General features: G+C 46.8%; 1 protein-coding gene across 3 annotated transcripts in view; it reads right to left on the bottom strand.

The window, feature by feature from the left end:
• Positions 1-22,791, bottom strand: part of ZXDC (ZXD family zinc finger C) — a 39,903-nt gene that overhangs the window by 8,616 nt on the left and 8,496 nt on the right. The window contains exons 5-8 of one of the 3 annotated variants that reach the window (XM_026501511.4): positions 21,273-21,443; positions 17,121-17,809; positions 15,903-15,965; positions 15,155-15,239 (exon numbers count right to left, since the gene is read on the bottom strand). In XM_026501511.4, the coding sequence (XP_026357296.1) occupies positions 15,155-15,239; positions 15,903-15,965; positions 17,121-17,809; positions 21,273-21,443 (1,008 nt within the window). Of the gene's footprint in view, positions 1-15,154; positions 15,240-15,426; positions 17,810-21,272; positions 21,444-22,791 lie in introns of those variants that run through there. The other 2 variants (XM_048226895.2, XM_057311989.1) reach the window with 2 other exon arrangements.

Below are 22,791 nucleotides of genomic sequence, written 5' to 3'. Positions count from 1 at the left end.
AACTAAAAGGAACTGCTCAGGCTTACACATATGAACACCGCTGCTCTCATGGGATTCTCCTTAAATGCAGTTCCTGCCAGGACAAGAGCAGAAGGGTGGAAAAGGTGAGGGCTGACACCCCCAGGACCCCCCTATACTGTATCTCAGTTCAGAACATCTCACCATGCCCTCCCAGGAAAGCCGGTGCATGAGGAGGGCCAAGCTGGCCACAGAGCCCTGAGACGGTCTTGATGCCTGAATGAATCCATACAAGATGCCTCCCTGAAGCCAGCACTCTGAAGTGTCCTGGGTCCGGGGCTCTGGAAGACGCCCCGGGATGCTGCGCCACAGGGAGCCTGGTGGTAGGGGAGGACTCACTGTCATGCAGGAAAGGCGGACAGGGCAGCCTGCAGAAGTCCTGGACCCAAGTGCACGGTCTCAAAGACTGCAAATGGAAGAGGACAATGGGAAAGCAGATTCCCTTCAGACTAGCCACGCTCGCCTCCCCTTCAAAGTCTTCTTGTCCACCCAAGGTCCTGGAGGCCAGGCTGAACACTGCCCATCGGCACCCTGCGAAAGCTGCGAGGGAAAAAGGCAGGGCCAGGAGAGGGGAACCTGAGCTGATGCACTGAGGGCCCTGTCCCTGGCCTCCAGACTCCCTGCTCAGGAGAGAAAACACCTTGACCTGCTGGTGCCGTCGGGGCAGGGTGCTGGGTTACGTGACCCCAGACAGTACACCGTGCCATCTGGTAGTGTACCGTCACTGTGTACAGTGGCTGAAAATCACACCCTTCCGAGTCAGCTACACAAGCCCACCGAGCCACGGATGCTGGCAGGCTTAAGCCAACACATGGTCTCTACGCGGGACCCCACAACGATCCCCAGCCATCCTCACTAGTAAAAGATGCCATGGCACTACGTGTAACATGACCAACTTAACTCATAGACCAACGTCAACAAACATAAAAAATTTCTTTCTCACAGTGGAACTCCAGAAAACCTTAGAGGGCAAGTCATCTTCACAATGAACTGAATTTTGCTTCAATAATCTCAACATTTACCCGAACACTGGATTGGGCTAGATAACATGGAAGAGCAGGGAGACGAGTGAAGGACAAAACCAGCCAGCAAGTCAGCTTCCGGTTACGGAGACCTAAAAGACAACCCTATTTGGGCATGAAATAGACAAGTGAGCTGGAGTTCGCCACTGCACACCGAGTCCCCACCGACTCATCTGTGAACCGCGCTGCAGCACGACCTCACCTCACAGAGCCATGATCAGAATTAGTTGAGGCCAGCAGCACACACTGGCTCAGGCAAAGAGCTCTGCCCGCACACTCCCCGAAGATGCCCCAATGCTGACAGCTACGGAATCCAGTGCCAACCCAAGCACGTGGCATCCCCGCCCTGGGGGGGGCTCTGTGCTGAGTACGGTCAGCTCTCTATCCTGCATACCACTGGCTCTGATGTCTCACTTCCCCTCACCAGATGTGTAGGGGGGCATGGTAACTTTGGGCTCATGCGGGCTTTCTCTGCTGGGGATCCTCACTGAACCACAGAACACAGTGAACAATCTGAGTAACTATTCCCCAATTCTCCTTAAGGGTGGGAGGCTGGACCCATTACATGTCCTGGATGGTGGAGGGCACTGGGGCTTAACACTTTCATAGTTCCTGATGTGTTCAGTCCTACACGGCTGTCAAAGGAGAAACCACAGACATATATTTGTTCACAAGAAAAAATATTCATGTTTAATAGCAAAAAGCAGATAAAAATATTTGTGTATCATTTCTTCGAAATAAGTAACGGGTAGTTTATACACGTGGGAAAATGTTTAACATGAAAACGCCAGAAGTGGTTTTCCCTGGGTGGTGGAACTACAGGGGAGAAGGTGCGTAAGAAATCCACCATTATTTTTCCCTAAGAGTAAACCAACATTACCAGAACCACTTACAGACCACGCATCCTTCCCTTACCGGCCCGCATGCTCTGCTCCGGCCGTCCCCACCTGTCTAGCTGGCCAGCTCTCCACCAGAGCACTGGCCGACTTTCATCAGCAGCACAGTGGCCTCCCTGCCCCATTATTTCTCTTTTTCGAAGTCTGCATGGAGATTTGAACTAAGTCATTCTTCCAGATGAACTTAAAAGGGACAGGTGGTTTTTTTCTTTTAAAAAGTTCCTTTGGGATTTTAAAGGAACTGAATAAAAGATGTAAATTAACAGAACTGAATGTTCCATCCAAGTACATAGTAAGCTACAGACAGGGGCTGATCTAGGCCCAGCATGTGTGACACTGGCGATCCTGAGATACTATCCTACTTATTGCCATTATGAGTGAGATCTATTATTCATTATTGTGTTTCTGATTATTCTAACAGAAAACCTGCTCTTGTGATATATGCAAACATTTTTTTGTACAATTAGCTACTTAGTTACCCTTATTTGTAATTATTTGAGTCTATTCCCTTGGGTTTTCTAAGCCCAATAAACATCATCAATAGGTAATCACATCTTCCTATTTGATTATCTATTTTTTTCTGAAGCTTCCATAAAATAGCCAATACTATTGCAGTGTTGGCTTGGTTGCCTCTTCCAATCATAATGGGAACACATCTCCTCACTGAAAATAATGTTGACTGCTATTCTAACTTGCTCATTATTAGGGGAATCTTCTTCATTCCTAGTTAAGGTTTATGATTTTTAAAATCAGCAATGATGAGTTTTATCAACTGCCTTGTTTGGCATCAGTGAAGATAACAGCATTGTCCTCTGGCTTCCTGACGTGGCAAACTACACTGACAGCTGTCTGACCCTGACCCACCTGGAACCCTGGACAAGTCCTAACCACCCGGAATTCAGGTGCTAGCATTTTACTCGGGAGTTCCACGTCCGCTTCACTGGCAGAAGGGGAGACACGCTGTTTTGTGTGTTGTACAGCCGACAGGCTGACTGAAGGCTCTGGAGTCAGTTAGCCTCGGATTCTGCCCCCGGTGCAGTCACCCATCAGCTGTGCAGCCCCCATCAACTTCATCTCTCTGTGCCTCAGGTTCCTCATCCGGAAAATGGGGCACGAGCACCTGCATCTCAGAGGGTTGCTGTGAGAACGACCTCAGAACCACGCTGGGTGGACGATCGGCTTGAATTAACTGCTACACTTCTGTCGGGGGGGCGCTGGGGTGTGCTAACTGAATGGCTGGTACTTGAAATATGTCCCGTGATTAGCTATCTATTCGTGCTTTATCGTTCTGTCAACACTTATCGACTGCATCTTTACTCCACTGGGTACCGGGCTATATAATGGCGATCCTTACCACGAAGCTTACGATCGGCTACCTGTGTCCTCTAAGTACAGATGTTTCCCAGGGACATACAGATGAACCTACAATCAACACGTAACGATAAAGCACTGCAGGCACCCTGGAAACAGGGCAGGCCAGGGTGGCAAGAGGCCTTGGAAAAGACTTGGGATAACACTGCAGCCATGATGTAGTCACGGCCCTGGAGAAAACTATTCACAGTTAGGGGATCTGTCAGGTCCCATCAGGGCCCCAGGAATGCTCTAGGTATTGCACCTAGAGGGGCTCCATGCTGACAGTGGGGTACACCACTGACGCCGCACTAAGGAGCAAACACCCTAGTCAGCAAGGCAGGTAGGCACCACCCCCCCCAGAACCCAGAAGGACGGTGCACGTAAGCCAGAACCATATCAGGGGCTGCCCAGCAAGAACTGGGACCACGGGGGAAACACAGCCATTGTCATAAAACTCCTACCAAAGCGGAACGAGAACAAGGTCCTGGTTCCTCCTTCCTCCTTCCACCTAATCTCCTGCCAATGCTCCCACTGGCCAACCCTGGCTGGGAGCCTAGGAAAGACAGTTCCTGAGGCTGTGAAGGGCAAACCAGCAAGCCGGGAAGGGTGACTCAGAATTCACAGAAAAAGGCTATCCAGGAGCTCCCAGGGTGACAGGGAAATGGGGGCAGGCTTTGGGACAGAGTACGTTCCCGGGCACCACCCACAGCTCAGGACCACCAGAGCACACACATCTGGCCAAGGACGGCAGGCCTGGGCTCCCGGGGCATGGTTCCCACATCTGTCAGCTGAACTCTAAGAGCCAGGGGCCTGAAACCGCATAGATACAAAGCTCTGCCATTATTTTCCTTATTCTGCTCCAACAAAAGGCTAACTGAAGCATGTGTTGTGATAAGAAAAAACCCTACATGTAATTAAATGAAGCACTGGGTCCTCCAATCAGCACTGGGCTGTTTTGTTTTGTTTTAAGATTTTATTTATTTATTTGACAGAGAGAGCAGGAGAGCACAAGCAGGGGGAGCAGCAGAGAGAGAGGGAGAGGCAGGCTCCCCGCTGAGCAGGGAGCCCAACTCGGGGCTCAATCCCAGGACCCTAGGATCACGACCCGAGCCAAAGGCAGTCACTTAACCAACTGAGCCACCCAGGCGGCCCAGCACTGGGCTGTTTTATAGGAACCCTTGTGCGTAACCCACACGACCACCTAGAAAGGCAGATCCTCCACTGCCCCCGTAGCAGAGGAGGGTGCTGCAGCCAGAGAGGTGAGGCGCTCGCCCAAAGCCACTGCAACCACAGAAGCAGACCTCAACTGCATTCCGGACTCCTGAGTTGGTGCTCTGATCCCCAGACACTGCCACCTGGCACTGTCACCACGAATCACCTCAACATGGCAGCACAGCTCTAGAATGTGTGGCCAAGCCAATCACATCTTTCATGAGCAAAGGCCTCCTCTTCACCAGGGTCAGAGACCTGCCAGGGAGGGCTCTCAGCAGGCTGCCAGAGTCACACTTGCATGCTCACCAGACGGCAAGGTGGGAGGACCTGCAGGGGAACCGGCGTCTACCAAGGAGACAGAAAGGAAGCGAGACATGCACTCCAGCAGGGAACAGCAGAGGGCAGGCATAAAGCTAAGAGAAACCAAACTAAGTGACAGCTGCTCATCAGTAAATGGCGGGCCTACAGGACCAGGACTGAGAAAATCTTTGTCACCTGCTCACTGTCTTGGTGCAGGACACCTCAACTCACAGCCAATTCAGGGACAGGGGGTCTCATTTCTCCACCAGCACAACAGGAAGTTGACTGCCACCAAGCCCCTGTACCCTGCCAGGAGATCTCTGGCTATGCCAGCCCTCAAAACCACAGTTCCAGTGCAGGGACCACATGGAACCTCAGCTCCACAAGAGCAATGACCAGAGATGGGTGTGGCCCTGGCCACAAGTGTACTGCCAGGAGGCTCGCTCCGTGAAAGGCTGCTCAAGGGAAACATGCTGTGCTCACCCTAGCCTGCAGGGTCCACCCCTGGGTAGGTGAAGGTCAGCAGTGCAGAGGGAACTACCACGGACAGCGAGAGCAAAGTCACCCAGTACCTAAGCAAAGGCAACACCAGAGGGCCTCCCCAGAGCCTGCAATCCACTTTGCTCGCCATCCAGGGCACCTGAACGGAGTCTGTGGGGGTGAAAAAGCCCTGAGTGATTCTGACGCACACTTTCCCACACCACGAGGGAGGGTCTTCTCCAGCTGTAGTCAGACTCCTCATCCACTCCACTGGGGAGCTTCATGACACTCAAGTTCACAATCCATTCTTTCAGGAGTGCCTGTGTGAATGTTCCCAGAATTCTCTTCCAGAAAAAGCTACAATTGCTGCCGCTCCCCAGTTAACAGACAGCCCACATGGAGGCCTTCCTCCTGTCTCCCTCAGTGTGGCCCTTCTGCTCTCAGCATGGCAGCAATAGGAAGAAATGGGAGGAGCCTGGTGATAGATGCCCAAAGATGATTACTTTAATGTGAGAAAAATTTTTTTAAATATACGTATGCATACATATTGTAAAAAATAGATCACTGACTTAATTTCATGTGTCAATCCAACCCAATTATTCAAACATTCCAGTGGTGTAGACTGACCAGTGGCACCAAGCAGGTCTATCACCTGGCCCTCCATCTGCGTGCCCATCTTCCAGTGCTGGACAAGCTGCAATGCTAAAGGAGCCACAGAGGCGCCCACCCCATTGCTGCCTGGCCCCTGCCTGTTCCCTGCTGCTCTCGTCACCCCTTTCTGGGAAAGGAAACCAATGCCAGACTATTCCTGTCTCAGTTTACAGGTGAAGAAGCAGCTGGAGAGCCCACCCAAGTGCCCCAGGTGCAACCCAAAAACCTCCACTGGTACACTCCATTCCAGGGTCGGGGTGGGGCAGAGGGGACAGCTGTTCTGGTTCCCACTACTTAAATGGGGGCTTAATATTTATTTTTTAATTACACAGTTCATGTATTTTCAAATACAGAAAATAAAAATGATGAAAATGATTTAAAAACTCATGATCTTACCACTCAGAAAAAAACACTAACCATGCAAGGGCAGGTGTTCTACCATTTTTGTTTCTGTGCAAATACATACACAAAAGTGTATGTACCCAGCTTTTCTTACGAACACAGACTTACCAAAAATATGCACAAAGCGTGCAGCTTTCCTGGCAGACACGAGCGGTAACTATTGAGTAGCACACAGTTCGGCACTGCGCAGCAGCCTGCACGTGCCCGCGTATGGAGATGCCTGGATATCTCGAGATGAGTTACAACACAGTCATTGCACGACTGAACATTACGCAGATCTTCTGGTTCTGGCAAACAGGATCAAGTGACCATCCAGAAATGTCACACTGCATCCCCACGTTCCATGCACACCCACGTGGGCTCTGGGTTTCCTTGCCTCTGACCACCAAGCACACCCCTCTGCTTCCTCATTCGTTGGGGGCCTTCTGCACAGTGCCTGCTCATGTCCCGTCCCCATTTTTCTACAGAGGCATTCATCTTCCCTCTCATTTCATGCTGTGTACGCTCATTTAAAACCTTCCAGTGTCCAGTGATCCCCAAGCCCTGTGCGTCTGCTGCGCTCTGGGCATCTGTACCCTCTGAGTAGTGAGTGCACTGGGGGAACGGCTCTGGCGGCCCAGCTGAAGAGCAGGCTGGTGAGAAGTCTCTACCCTAGGGAGCGATTGTGAAGATGAAACACGAGCTCAATCGTGTGAAGCACACAGATGAGGACAAAGCAAGTGTTGGCTATCCAGACAGCTTTCCATTAACTCTCACCTTCTTTATCCTGTATGGAATTTTAGTCTTTTTTTCCCCAAAAGGCCATTACTCATTTGCCAACAATCAGAAGAGCCACCTTGACACACAAAAAGAAGAGCATAGGTCTCAGGCCTATCGATCAATGTGCGTCCCTGTGCCCTGGCCTAAGGGGCACAGCACCACCACCGTCTCAAAGGTTGTCGCCTATGCAATGTCCCTGCAAACACAGGGCAAATCCTCCAGGCTAGTTTCCCATGAGTCCTCGGGAATCCCTGACCGGAGATTCCTACACAAGTGCTCTGAAATCGCCTCAGAATTTCAAATGGACTTGCATGAAATACTGTGGGACGTTAGCCTGTCCGCGATAATGACTTCTTCCTCTCCCGAACCCCACAGCTGTCAGTAAATCTTGTTGGCTCCATCTCCCAGACAGATCCAGGATTTACCCACCTCTTGTGGCTGCCTGTGGCCGTGGTCATTTCCTACTGGGGACTACAAGGAACCTGCTACCTGCTCTCCTTGCCCCTTACAGTTTATTTTCAGAAGAGGAGCTGGAATGATCCTTTTCGAAAGATCATGTCACTTTTCTAATTATGACTCTATGTCTCCCCATCTGACATGGAGTGAAAGCCAAAGTTCCAACAACGACCCGAGGCCCTAAGCAGCCCTAAACAGCCCAGCCTCCCACCAGCTCTCTGATCACTTCTGAAAACGACCCCTGGGCCTCCCCACTCTGACAACAAAGGCCTTTCTGTTGAGAGCACCCTCCAGCCTCAGGCTCAAAGGGACCTTGCCCAGATCTGTCCACATGGCTCCCTTCCTCACTTCCATCAAGGGTCTCCTTCTCTGTTGAGGTCTCTCTCTATCCTATTAAAAACTGCAAACCATTACAGACCCGTTTCCTTGTTTTACTCAGATTTACCATTTGATTTCCTGTTTTCATTTATCCAAAGCAGAATGCAAGCAGTGGTGTCCCTGCATGGCCCTAAGCCGGGATGCATATCAAAACAGAGTCAGGACATCTGAGAGCATCATCTCTTCTCTCAGTCAAGTTTTGTTGTCTCCTCCTCCTCCTTTATGACCTGCCCACTTATGAAATTTCCCCCAGTTGTTCTAGAATTTTTGTTGCTACTGTGCATGAGCTATTCTCCCCTCCGCATTCCTAACTAGCTCTTGCCGCCACACAGGACACTGCTGATGGTTATAGGTTTGTGTTTTAAGTAGTCACTTCAATGTCTTTTAAGTTCTAAGCAGTTTTCAGTTGATTCTATGGGGTTTTCCAATAAGTGGTCAAATCATCTCTTAAGTTACTGTCTCCTCCCTACAAGTTCTTATTTTTTATTTCAATGGCAAGAACTTCCAGAGCAACATTAAACAGCACGGGAAACGATGATAAAAGCAATTCTGGCGTGCATGTAGAATGCCTTCGGTAACTCACAAGTACGATGTCGGCTCTTAGTTTGGGCTATGGAATCTTTATTACATTGTTACTTCTACCAATAATGGATACCAATTTTTTCAATAAATACAAAATCTACTGAGAAAATAACATAATCCAAGTACCAGACGTCCTAACGTTAAATCGCTCTCAAGCTGTAGGACTAAACCCCACTTGGTCAGAATATTAAAATATTTTGCCAAATCATAAGTGTATTTTATTTAGAACTTTCCCCATGTATTTTTGTAAGTCGTCAATCTACAGCTCTCCTTTTGAAGGGCATCCTTGTCAGGCTTTGGTATCCAGATCGTGGGGAGTTTCCCCTTTTCCACGGAGCCCTGAATACCATGTAATGTACATATTCCACAGAAGGGTACAATCTGTATAACCATCAGGTAAGCATGAGTCTCTGAAATACTAACTTAATCTGGGAGTTGTTGAACTGTTTACACTATTATTTTTGAATAATGGTGATTTCTGGTTTTTTGGAAAATTATGCATTCTACTTCAAGTACTCCAATTTATTACCATATAGTTTGCATGATATTTACTTTCCACTGACTCGACAGAATTCACTTTTGCCTTCTTTTCTCTTGTTAAAACCACTCAGATGGAGGTAGACACTAACAGGTGAGAGGCTGTATGCTTTGAAGGAGGTTCTGTTTGGCCGACACAGAATGCTTTTTAACCATGAATAGGTTGCACACTCAAGTGTCAAAATCTTCATCTGACTCTCCTGAGGTTTGTTCTTTTTCCATCTTGACATAATAGCTATTCCCCTTAGCTTCCTCCTGTGCATTTGACAGGCAGGCACTCAGGGTACAAACCTGCATCTGGCTCTCATCACATCCCCTGCCTGCATACATAACAAGAAGCCAAGGTTGACTGCTTTTAAGCACCTAACTTGTATTATCTCATTTAATCCCCACAAGAATCCTAAGTAGGCGCTTTTATTAACCATTTTACAAAGGAGAAAGCAAGCAGAGAAGCTGCTTGCTTAATTCACACTCATAACTGGATGGTGACCCAGTTTTTCTCTAAGTATCTGTAATCAGCTTTTATTTCTTTTACCAGAGTTTAGTAGGTTCTTTCGTTTTCCAAGTACTTTTTCCTTTTTTTTTTTTTTTTTTAAGATTTTATTTACTTGAGAGGGAGGGACAGCGAGAGCTAGACTGCAAGAGCAGGCGGAGGGAGGAGGAGACCCTCCACTGAGCAGGGAACCCGGCACGGGGCTGGATCCCAGGACCTGAGCCAAAGCAGGCGCTTAACTGACTGAGCCATCCAGGCACCCCTAATTTTACTTTCTATTTTACCACGTTATAGTCAAAAACATGTACTGCCAGGTTGGGTTTTTTTACCCTTAAGACTTTGTTATGGTTTTCCTAATGGCCTAGTTTGTTCAGTTTAATTTCGATAAATATCCCGTGGTTATGGAGTAGGATCTATTAAATCAACTTTATTAATCCCACTGTAAACACCCTTCACATCTGTATTTTTTTTGTGCTTCATCTGCAAATGAGTTAAATTACCCACTTCCAATATTGCTAGGTTTTCATTTATCCAATTCTCCTAGATTTCTACCAGTTTTTACTTTATCCTGTTTGATATTATAGGTTTTCATATAAATACTCACATGGCTACAAATCTTAGTCTTGCTGTTGATTACATGTGAACAGCAACCAAAAATAGGGAAAATCTTCTCTGTCCCAAATGCTTCCTGAATTCCACACCTCTGACATTACTATTAACCCATTGTGATTTTTGTTTCATCTGGTCTTAAATTTTAACCTTCCTAAATATTTCCATCCAGGGTGTGCCTCTTCTAGACAACGCAGGAACTGGGATTTTCCTTCTTGACTCAGTCAAGAAAAAGGGCAGTCGCGTAGGTTTTGCTGTTTACTGTGTTGTCCTGTAAGTCCTATCTGTTCTTTCCTTTCCCCAGCTCTTAGAGATGAAAATGTACACATCTATTCACAGTCCTGAAGTTGGTATATTAAAAAAAAAAAAATTTTGTTTTGCTATCAGATTTGATGAAAGTTTCTCTTTACTTTTTATGTTGAGAAAATATTCTTGGTTTATTTTGGGGGGAGAGCCACAATACTAAAGATAAAGAAACCGGCACATTTTATTTTCTATACACAACAGCAACCCAATGGGAATAATCTTGAATTTTAGATCCTATACCTTATTTTTCAAATCATTCAGATTGCACATTTTCTAAGAATCAATATATACACTCTGCACTTAACTACAGTGACAACAATAAAATCCCAACTGTGTTTAAGTGACTTCATCCCACTAAGTCCTGTTTCCCTGCAACTTCTCTGTTCCTAGACTATTACACAACAATCCTTTAATCCTGAAACCCAAAAAGCTCCCAAACCCACATTCCCCCCACCAGATTTGGTGCCAAAAATATTCACCAGCCAACACTGACCTGAACTCATATTAAATGAATATATTTAACAGAAAAGTGCCGATGTAGTAACTAGGCGTGTTAAGAAATATAGAATACACGTACCCTGTTACATTCTAAAATGTAAAATATTCTGAATTCAAAACACGGCAGCATGTTAACGTACATGAAGATATTGCCCAGCACTGTCTGCTGGGAGGGCCGAGACACAATGAAAGCTGGGTAGCAATGAGCAACAACCACACGGAGCACGCAGACCTTGGTTTCTAATACATTTTTCTAATAAAAGGAACAGCCCTCCTTGGGGGAATGGCTGAATCCTGGCTGGCGCAGGGAAAACACAGATGGTGTCAGAAGGTAGGGAAATGCCCCCCTAAAAAACCAGGGCACGTACATCCAAAGGGCATAGGAATCCAACCGAAAGAGCTCCCAGTGGCCAAAGCCAGAACAGTCGGAGCAGCAAAATAGATACTGATAATACTGATTACAGGCCAACACCCCTTGTAATAGCCTAAAGGACAAACACCTTTGAGTCCATACTGACATAAGTGAGTACATAAATGAGGGAGAAGAGACAGCCTGTCCTTACAGAAGTTGTCTAATCAACGTACAAGAGTAAGGGAAAAAGAAAATCACCACCAGAACATCACAGTAACAAAATCTACCCTGAAGCACTGAATTGATGGGAGGTTTAAGGAGAAACAGGATATCTGCGGGCAGATTAACCTTGCCCAAGGTCAACTCTGGCCTTTGCCCCTGGCTCCTGGGAAGAAATCACAAGGTCCTTGGAAGGTCCTGCCTGGTAAGCGTGTCTGTTCACCTGGGAGCTCTCAGCTACTCCAGATAGTCTAACAGCATGACTTACGGGGTAGGTCTTGGGTCACAGTGTCAGCTCGACCTTTGGAGGGGCTGGAGACGAAGTCAGCCACATGGACAGGCAGCCATCTGTGCAATCAAGACCTGATAAATGTCTGGACATGAAGGCCAAGTGAGCTCTCCTGGTTGGCAACACTTTGTGTATACCGTCACAAAATTGGAGAAGTTAGCGCTGTCTACATACAACTCCAAGGAGAGGCCAATGGGAAGCTTCACACTAGGAACTCACCTGGAGCCTGCCCTATGCCCCTCCTCTTTCCTTGGCTGACTTTATTCTATACCCTTTCACTCCAGTAATCTATAACTGTGAGGTCTGAGCCCTCCTAGAGAATTACTGAACCTAAGACGAATCTCGGAGACCCTTGAACTTGTAGCTGGTGTCAGAAGTCAGGGCCATCTTGCAGACCCCTGAGAACTGCACACCATCTCGAAATATCTACCTCAAAATAAATATTTATTCATTGTAAAAGGAAAAATAGTAACTTCATGATGGAGAAATCTGGCAGACAACCTTAACCCAGTGATAATGGTTAGAAGCACCTGTAATATGTTTACTGCATGGACCCTAATAAGACATAATGAGATGGGTACCTCACTTCTGGCTCCAAAAAAATCCATCACCTCAGCCTAATCAAAAACAACAGACAGACAGACAGGCTCAAGCAGAGTAAAGGACCAGCACTCTTCAAACGTATCACAAAGGGCAAGGAGGGCGGAGGAACCGACCCAGACTACAGGGGACTAAGGCGCTGTGACATGCAAGTGCAGCCTGGGGTGCCACACAGGACTCTGGAACAGCAAAGGGACCCCAGTGGGGTCCCGGTCAGATCCAGATAAAGTCTGCAGTCCACTTCGTAGGGCTGTGGCGGGGATCACTCCTTAGCCTGGGTAAACACGCTATGACTGTGGGAGATGGTAATATGAGGGGAGGCTGGGTGAAGGGCCTACAGCTGGAAAACACAAGCGAGTGACAACACTCACAGGGTATGGCCAACTGGGATCATTTTTCTGTAAGTCTGAAATTCTAGTAAAATAAAATGGCAGGGGTGGGGGGGAACCAGAGTTAGCCCCAAAGATTCTGGAAAAGGGATCAGTCCTCTCTCTCTTAACTGATGACAAGACTTTAAGAGGGCTTTTCAAGAAAGATATGTGGGGGCAAGATGTAAGCCTTCATAAATACAAGAAAATTCTTTCACTACGTACACATTTGAAGGTTGGATATGCGGAAGGTTCCAGATTTCTATTTCCCCTTAAAAGTCTATAAAGTGTTTAAATCAATGAGTGTATAAAAATACCCTGACCACCACTGGAGGATGCAAAGAAACCAGTCATTTTGAAAACTGATAAAGAAAAAGACTCAGACATTTATCCTGACATTCCAGCATGACTGTACTTCAAGGTAAAGAATAGCTAAGAAGCTGCTCTTTACAGAAATATTCTAGCTAGTAATGAGAAATGAGAAATACCCTTCTGCAAACCCTCAGGAATTAATAAATCCAGTCACTGGTCATCAACAGCTGCTAACAACACAGGACAGACTGACCACCAGATGTCAGGGACCCTCTGGAAGAGCACCCCACCACTGGCAAATGACTTTTGTCAACCCCCGACAGCTGACCCACCAGATCGAATTCAACCAGATGAAGCCTCTAGATGTAATTACTGATTTACAGGGAGCACAGAAGACAGAGGAGCCTGTTAAACTACAGCAGAGTGATACCGTCACCCAAATCTAGACTGGCCGACTCGACAGGACAAGCCACTGGCTTCTTTAACAAATGCTTGGGAGAGAAATGGAGGGAGAGACCTATAGATGTTAAAGACACTTAAGAAACACTACCAACCACGAGCAATAGGAGACTTGATTCTGATTTGAGCAGTTATAAGAAACATTTACAGCATTTGAGACAACTGAAAATTTGAACTTAATAGATATTAAGGAAATACTGTTATTTTTTAAAGAAATGATAACAGCATATATTTTTTAAGTGACCTTATTAAAAGATAATGCTGAAATATTCATAAAAACAATTAAAACTAAAACCACCTCTACAGATGCCACCCCAAAGCACTGCAATCAGTGTAACATGTACTATGTACCTGAATGCTCCGTGTTCTTCTTCCTTCAAGTGCACATTACCGATCAGGTTAAATAAAGGCATCTGGCTCCCTCCATAGACTCTGCCTAGTTTGTGCTGAATTCTTTCACTCTAGTATCTCACCCCCCCACCACACCTTCTTTTATTATCTCTGCAAGTGCCTTCCTGAATCGCCCTGAACCCTTCCCGAGTCACCGTGAACAGACACGGATGACATTCAATATAGGGCAGTATCTGCTTTAAGAAAACTGATTAACACAAAATAGGGCATTAAAGAAGCCATGATATTAAGAACAGAAAGACATAAATCTGTATTGCTAACCTTACATACCCTTTAATATTATTTTTTAAACATTTATTATTTCAGAGAAAGCACTTGCAAGCAAGCACACACGTGTGTCCAAAAGGAGGGGCAGAAGGAGAGGGAGAGAGAGAATCTCCAGCAGACTCCTGGCTGAGCACAGAGCCCAACTCAGGGCTCTATCCCACGACCCATGAGATCATGACCTGAGCCAAAACCAAGAGTCGGACACTTAACCGACTGAGTCACCCAGGAACCCTACCCCTTGATGTTCTTCAGACAAATTTTAGATAGACACATGAAATATGCGAAAATGGTATTAGAAGAAATCACTGTTACCTTTACAAAAGGATTACCACACTTTCTTTAAGCACTGCATCCCACTACTCCACTTTCTGGATGGATGGACAGATAGATGTATGAGGCCACAAACTAGAGGTCCATTATTTTTTTTTTAAATTCAAAAAAAATTGCTGGCAATTTAAAATGACAAGTTTTCAAGAGAACTCAGAACTGGGTATCCATAATGCCACGTGCCACCCAGGGGCTGGCTCCATGGAACCCTGCTCCTGGGACAGCAGCAGTCCTTTCCCCAGGCTCTTCCCAATGCCAAGGTCAGGGGCCAGTGGCCAGTTAGCATCAGGTCCACACCTCTGCTCTTCTGACACCTGGCCTGTCTGTTCTTTGTCCTAGGCAGCAGACACTGGAGTCTGCAACCACTAACTTTCACACGGCTTTTTTTAGATAAATAAAACATGTCCATACTGATGCTGGAAATTTTGCTGATAATTTTTTCTTAAGTTCATATAAAACTAAGGAGTGGATAAAGGGCATTCTGAACATAAAACTAACACAAAGAACATAGAAACACCTATTCGGCATGTTTCTTCTGTCCTTAATTAAGGCCCAGGGTGACTCGGATCCCTCAGTCCCCCAGCACACACAGCCTCACCTGCGTTGCTCCCAGTTCCTTTCTGCTTTTTTTTCTTGGCTAGTTGAATGGCTCGGGAATCAGTTCTTGCTGAGCCCCCACTTTCCTGAGACCAAAGAAAAGTGTGTCAGTCACTCGTTCCAAATAGTAAAGGAAGGGTAGCAAGGGAACTACAGAAATGTACTAAGTCTGCCTCCTGCACAGAGTAGAGTCCAATAATCTTTGAGGATCTCCAGCAAAGGTTCACGGAGAATCAAATGTTACATCCAATTATAGTGACAACTAAACAGAATGAGAGTTGGAACAATATACATAATTTTATTATCCAGAGAAGCAAAGTTTATTCCTCCAAAGTCTAAAACATATTAAAATACTTTACACAGAAACTGTTATAAAAGGAGTGACATACTTCTCTGCTGTCTGAAACAACCAGCCTTCCCTTGGTGGTTCAGGATTAATTAACTGCAGCACTTCTCAGCATTTCCCAGAACATGCCACACAACACTTGTACGGCAGACCCAGCGAGGTCCTATTTCATATACCCACTACAGAGGCTGCTCTGGTGGCAGGTGCTGGACTCAAAAGTTATAGACACCAAAACAAGAACTACATTACTGAATTCAGGAAGTTTATGGAGGGAGCCGAACAGTATTCAAATGGGACTTCACTTCTGTAAATTTGTGAATGTTTGATAAGAAAAACAGCTTAATGCTTATCACTACAAAAAAAAAAAAAAAAAAAAGAACATCCTCAACAGCTTGTGGCATACCTGTAACCCATTCACCACACACCATCTGTGCTCAGAGAATCGAGGCAGCCCAACGTCACACAGCTAGCGAGAAAATGAACAAGGAGTCAGGATCAAGGTCATGGCGGCTCCTCCTGCCTCCGCCCACAATTACGGCTCTGGAGATGCAGTGGCACCAAGGAACTATGGTTTCCCAAGGTACCAAGGCCCTCCATACAGGCCCTGCCTCCCCACTGACCTCTGTGCCTCTGCCATCTCCCCTTCTGGCCCAGCCACCTGGGTGGCTTAACAAGTGCTCTGGCCACCTAAGCAAAGGCTGGCAAGTACGGCTATGCCACTGACAAGTGAGAGCTGTCAGGAAAGGTATGACAGACTGTGCTTCTCTCAGACTGAAAGGCTCATGGTAGATGGGTTACCACATCCCTCACAATTGATTCAAATTCAACGGATTTAACTTTAAAAAAAAACTGTGGTAAAATAAGATTTAACATTCGGAGCAATATAAATATCACCATCAAATTTAACCTGTGCCATAAAGAAAACACCAATTTGATCATTCCCATCTGAGACTGAGGAAATAATCAGACTCTCCCCCAAGAATCTTTAATTAAATTATTTTAAATTAAATTATATTAAATGTATTAACTGACATAAATATAATTAAAGTATATTAACTGTCGAGCCTCAAAATTGGAGAAGTACTCTTATAACCCTCCAGAAACAAAAGCTCACAAACCACTCCTTTTCCTTGTTAATTCTAATTTAAAACAAAAAATTTTTTTTGCATGGTTTTAAAGTTTCCATTAAACCTGATGTCACAATTCCTCTTCCTCTGGCCATTAGTAAGTCTAAGGACCTGTTATTCCGTGAAACGCACAAAGGCAGAACATTTCAACATTACGAAATACCCCCCCCCTTTTTTTTTCAAGAAAAGAAACACATCATCACAGAATCACAGAACTCAAAAGGACCTTAGAAATCATCTAGCCAAAACCCCTCATTTTAGAAATAAATGAGAACTTAGGGCTCAGACAGGATAAGTGATTTCCTCAAGGTCGTAAAACCTAGTCAGTTCCAGACTCAAGATCAGAATTCAGATTTCCAGACTTGTAGTCCAGGGCTCCGTCTTTTCGCAAACCAGTAAGAAATGTCTGCACATGAACGATTAATCCAGAACATCCTCAAAAGAGTGTAAGAGAAGCGAGTTACACGGTGGTGACTGAATAGAGCACTTCATACCAAATAGAAGTTGCCGGTCCCCGCACCGAGCCCCGTGTCTTTCTGAGGACTGTGCCTTTCTGCAGGGCTGCAGAACACCGACCTGGGCGCCCCTCGGCTCCGTTCCTGCTGCCTGGCGGCGCTGGGGCCAGGAGGCGAGTCCGGTTCCACTTTGATTGGAGCCAGCAGTTCTGGGCCACCGGTGTTTCCAGGTGCGGGGCTCGGAGAGGTCAGTGTGGTGGTGGTGTCTGCTAAGTGACCACCTGAGGTCAAAGCCTGTGGGTCCGGACTCAAGTTCTTCACAGGCAGAGCCACCAGACAGCCTAACGCTCCTGCGCTTACAGTCGGCACATCGTCCATACCGAAGCTGCTTTGCTGGAGAACCGTGGCTGCTGTCCCAAGAACGAGAGGGCTATCCAGGCTTGGAGGAATGTCACTGTGGGCCACCAACACCAGTGGGTCCATGGGCCCCAAGGAACTATTATTAGCAGGAAGGTTTCCTCCGAGTGAGGCGCTCACAGAAGTAACATCAATAGTCAGGATTCCAGAGCTCAGCGCCTCGTCTGAGGCCCCCGCCACACTACCACCATCACCGGGTGCATCAGAGAAGAGCGCTGCCAGGTCTATGTTGTTGAGCTCACTTTGGCCTGGGCTGCCAAGTTCACTGCTGTGCGTAAGAGAACTTGGAGCTCCAAGCTGAGGGAAGAGATCTGAAAGAGAAATGAACACTCCAGTTGTTTTATGCACTTTAGCAGACTCGGAAGTTTGTACTAAGACGTTAGGTAGCAAGCAACCCATCAAGCTAACATCTCCTCCCTCTGCCCCTGCTGCCCGGTGCATCAAAGGTGGCCACACAGTGAAGAAAGGCACTGCCTGATGACCTATCAGGCACTCTACACACATGGTTTCAAATCCTTGAGCTCAAAGGGATTTCTCCAGATAGGACATGACCTGAGAGTCTAAATAACATTTCCTAAAGTCACACCAACTGGTAACAGAAAGAGGCAAGACTTGAGTCCATGTCTTTCTGGCTTCAAAACCTATGCTCATTCTGCTACACAACAAGAACTGCCCTCAGAAGCCTGTAAAACCTTCCACAGAACACAAATCTTCAGAAATCAGACACAAGCTGAACTCTGGCTCTGGGATAGCTTTGGAATTGGAGGGTGTCAGCTCATGTCTCATCAAAATCTATGCCCCACTCCTCAAGTAGTTGCAATTCCAAAACAAATTTGAGTCATATGGTGATACCAGTGAGAAAAAAACTGTCCTGTCTGGCTTGCTCTGGGATCAGGCCTTGGCTCAAGGTCCCAACCCTAGGGACTACAGAGAACTAAGACATCGGCCCCCTGGGCACTCTGGAGCTGTGTCCCCTCCACGGAGCTTCTCCTGATGGGCTCCCCTTCTCCCCCCACCACTATATTTCCAACCTCTAACACTCCTTCCTCCCCCAGGCCATGATCTTCCTGAGGGTAGGGAGTCTATCTGACCCACAATGTCCCTTCAGCAGCAGGCACCAGCGCCTGGCCCCTAAGCAGCACTTAATGACTATAGCAAAAAAAATTCTAATAAATCCCTCTTTAGTCTTAATTGTTCATTTAGCCTCAGTTGTTGGTCATATCATTCTTCAAATATTTGATTCTCTGTTATTCAATCAAGTAACTTAAACAGTCAGACTACCCTTGGAGGAATAATGAGCATTAGCATACTTTTACAAAATTTCATTGAGGGGTGCCAGGCTGGCTCAGTCAGTGGAGCACACGACTCCTGATCTCGATTGGGGTTGTGAGTTCGAGCCCATGCTGGGTATAGAAATTACTTGAAAATAAAATCTTTAAAAATTTCAATGAATACTCAAGTCTAAGATTTATTCAATCATCCCAAATTCTAGGACTCTTCAAGCACCAAGCAAACAGGAAGATGGGAGTATAAAATATTTGGATAAGGGAGCCAAACAGGGCCCTGAAGTTAATCCTTCCCAAGGCATTTGCAGCTGAAGCTTCTAGAACATGCCAGTGCCTGGCCAGAGGGAAAAGGCTCTCTCAGTTCTCTGGCTCTATTCCTCCTACACCAACTGTTAGCTAATCCCAAACTCAGTGACACTGAGCTAGTGGACGCCAGATCAGAGTGCCTATTATAGTTCTAATGTAAACCTATGAAAGAAATCTACTATAGACCCTCCCAAAATAAATTAATAACCAAATCCAAATATTATCTTCTTTAGTTGTCATACTCCTTTGAAGTTTAAAAACAGTATTGATATATTATGGCTTCTTCTCTAAGTATCTCAGAACCAAAAAAAACAACTTAAAAAAAAATGGAAGAGATTCAGAAATTAAAAATGGAAAACTGTCTCTTTTTCAAAACCTTCCAAAAATTCCCTTGACTATCCTGATACTTTCATAGGGATAAATAATTAATAATAATCTTGGGGCAAAACAGACAGCAATTTGTTCACAAATTTCCTAGTGTTGAAATCACAGATATTTACTGAACACCTGCTATTGCAAGGCCCAGATAGTCAGAAATCATTAAACGTTAATTAAGAGAGTGTCTAGACCACGGTTACAATCATGACCTCGCTCCAGCACTTCTCAGTGTATGGGACCTCAGACAAGTCCCTTTCCTTTCCACCTCAGCTTCATCAGGGATGGAGCAGTGAAGACGCCCCTGCCCCAGGCCCACTGTGAGGGGGACTCCAACAGCAAATCCAGGGCCTGGCAGGGCCCCTGGCAGGGCCCCCGGCAGCATCGGTGCACAATGATGCGTGTTCCGAAGCACCCATTTCTCACGAGGCTAGCACTGGGGCACTACCTGACCACGGCGGGGAAGAATGACACGCAACTCAGTCAATGCCACAATATAAATTCAGAGCCTGGGAAACACAGGCACTACAGAACCCCTAAGAGGCTCTCACATGGAGACAGAGACTAAGGAAACTCATGTGGAATGAACGATCCTGCTGCTGACTTTTGAATGAGCCGAGCCAGGAAAGGGAGAAGAGCAGGAGCAAAGAGGCCCGGGTGCGCAGTATCCCATAGTCCCAGCTCAGAGCCAGGAGTAGCGAGAGCTAAGTTCTAGAGACAGAAGTAGCAACCTGACCACTGAGGCCTCTCAACACCAGCCTTCGACTCTTGACAGGACTCTGAGTTGAGGTGACAACCTCTGATAGGAGTCCTCATAACACCTAGAGTTCAGAAGGGCAGCTTCTTAAATCCCAAGCGAAATGGCAATGACTATTAGAGCCGAAGGAGTCAAGTGACTACATCTGTAACAGGATGAGAAGAAGCCAGAGGAAGGACACTTCCTTCGGAAAACTACACAAATGCTCTTCCACGTTTTAAAGATGGGGAAACCGAAGGTCAAGGACCTGTGCCTAGCCTGGATCTCACCGCTGGGAAGTGGCTGTGCCCCAAGGCTGGTGCTGCCTGTCACACACGTGGCAGGGAGGCAGCACACTCAAGTAACTGTAAGGCTAGCGAGGACTTCCCCTGACGGGAGCAGCAACCCCACCACGCCCCAGAGAGCAGGGTGGTGCGGGCTCCCGGGCAGAGGCAGCGCACAGCCGCCCAGACCCCTCAACGGTCTGCCCATATGGCTGTGCGCGCAGTCAGGCCCACGCCACCACGCAGCCAGACGACCAGGCCTTCGTGTGCCCAGAATCCCCGCTCCGGACTACTGCTATGGTTCCCTCGCCCCCCTCCCCTCCCCAGGCCCTCAAGCCTTACCCCCTGCTCACAAGGTGAAACACCACTCTGCACAACCGGACAGAGAGAGGAGTGAAGACAGAAACAAGGGAAGAGCGGGTTCAGAATTCAGGACAAAGGTCAAAGAGGGAGACAGACTTAGGAGACACATGCTAGGAAAAGCCAACCAAGTAAAACACTGAAAATAAACAAACAAATAACTGAATGCTCCTCAAGGGAAGCACTTCAGAGACAAGGGAGGGATTGAGGGTCAGAGGCAAGAAGTGGCAGAACAGAGTCCAAAAGATGCCACTAGGCTTGGCAGCCATGGTCCATGGGCCAGTAAGACTTTGCTGTACTCAATTAATTTACCCTATAGCCAGACAACTTCTTAAGGGGTGGAGGAAGGAAGGACACACTGGCTTCTGACACATGTCGAGCGTGTGCATCTTTGCAGCGCCATAAGAGAGAAGTGAACCGAGCAGACCTGGGCGCCGGCTGTGCTGGCGGACCACATGCGCCTTCATGCTGTGCTTGGAGGTGAAGAGTCTGTTACAGCTGGACACCGGGCAACGGCTTTTCGGAGCACCCACATCCTGCAGGTGTTTCTTGGAGTGAATATAGAGGCTGCTACGGGCAGAGAACCTGGCACAGCACCCTGGAACAAAAAGAACGATGAGTGGGAAACCTGAGGATTCCCAAGAAAACAGTGCTGACATTTCCTCCCATCAGAATCATAAGACAATGCATGCCCATACTCCGGCCACTGGCCAGGGATAGACACATACCCCTTGGGGCAGCGTCACAAATGTAGGGGTCAAGGCAGGCTGCCCCCAAGCCGGGCCTCTTTGGCATGCAGATTATGCCAGCTGGAAGCAATCAAGGCCCAAAAGACTCAGGAAGAAACTTTGACATCCCTCTGCCTACTACCTGAAAGACTTTAGATGGAGGACATGCTCCAGGAAAAAAGCTACCACCAAAGATAACTACATTATGATACGAACTAGTTATGGGGGACAGGGAGGACCTAGCAAGGCCTGTTTAATCAAAGTCCGTTTGTGTCCCATTGTTTCTGTGGGCCCAGCAAACACCTGTTCACCAAACAGTTACTCGTTTTCATTCTGATGAAATGCTTTCCTTCTCTCTGAAAGTCCCAGGTCCCTACCACCCTTCTCTTTAGCTCAGGATGACATATATACTTCATTTTACCTGTCTCTGGAACCTCACGTCTGTGTGGGTTTACCGTACACATGAAATCAAGTTTTATTTTCTGTTAATCTGTCTCATGTCAATTTAATTCAGTCCAGCTAGAACAACCTTGAAAGGAAAAAAAACCTCTTCCTCCCCGACACAAGGAATTAAATTTGAAAGCAAACTGCATTTAAAAGAAGATATGAAGTTCCCCATCAATTGCGCAGAAGACACATAACCTTGACAAGTTAACTTTGGGCCTGTTTCTTCACCCACTACACAGGGCTCCTGGGGAAAATAAGTCAAATTCAGTGTTAATCCCTTAAAAGTTCAACTGCTAAAAATTTATACCAATTATCTGTACATAGCTGGAACAATATCTGTACGCTACTGGAACCCTATGACATTCAGAGTTGGAAACTATCTCAACTGATCACCAAAGCCAATTCCTCTCATTTTACTACTGAGAAACTGAGGCCCAAAGGGACCAAGCAAATGACCCAAAATCAGGAGCACAAGTGGAGCCTGGAGGCGGCACCGCCTTGCTGACTTAGCCAGAGTCGGTAAGACCACAGACCTGCACGTGTGTGTCAAAGGGAAAACAAGACAAATTAAAAAAATACCACCACCTTCCTCTTGCCCTCATCTCCCACTGCTGGAGCTCTGCACCGCGGGGACACGCACAGGGTAAGCACGGTTCTCGGCAGCTACAAGCTTGTGACCTCGTAGGGATGTGTAAACAACCACCTGTCCTAACAAAGGGTAAAATAAAACCAGTGCTAGTGCCATGCAGTGTTCTAGAAGCAGAAGAAACA

This window comes from Ursus arctos, unplaced genomic scaffold (genome assembly GCF_023065955.2).
Source record: "Ursus arctos isolate Adak ecotype North America unplaced genomic scaffold, UrsArc2.0 scaffold_14, whole genome shotgun sequence".
Lineage (NCBI taxonomy): Eukaryota > Metazoa > Chordata > Mammalia > Carnivora > Ursidae > Ursus > Ursus arctos.
Note: the sequence above shows the minus strand (reverse complement) of the source record. Positions and strands in the feature narration are given on the sequence as shown.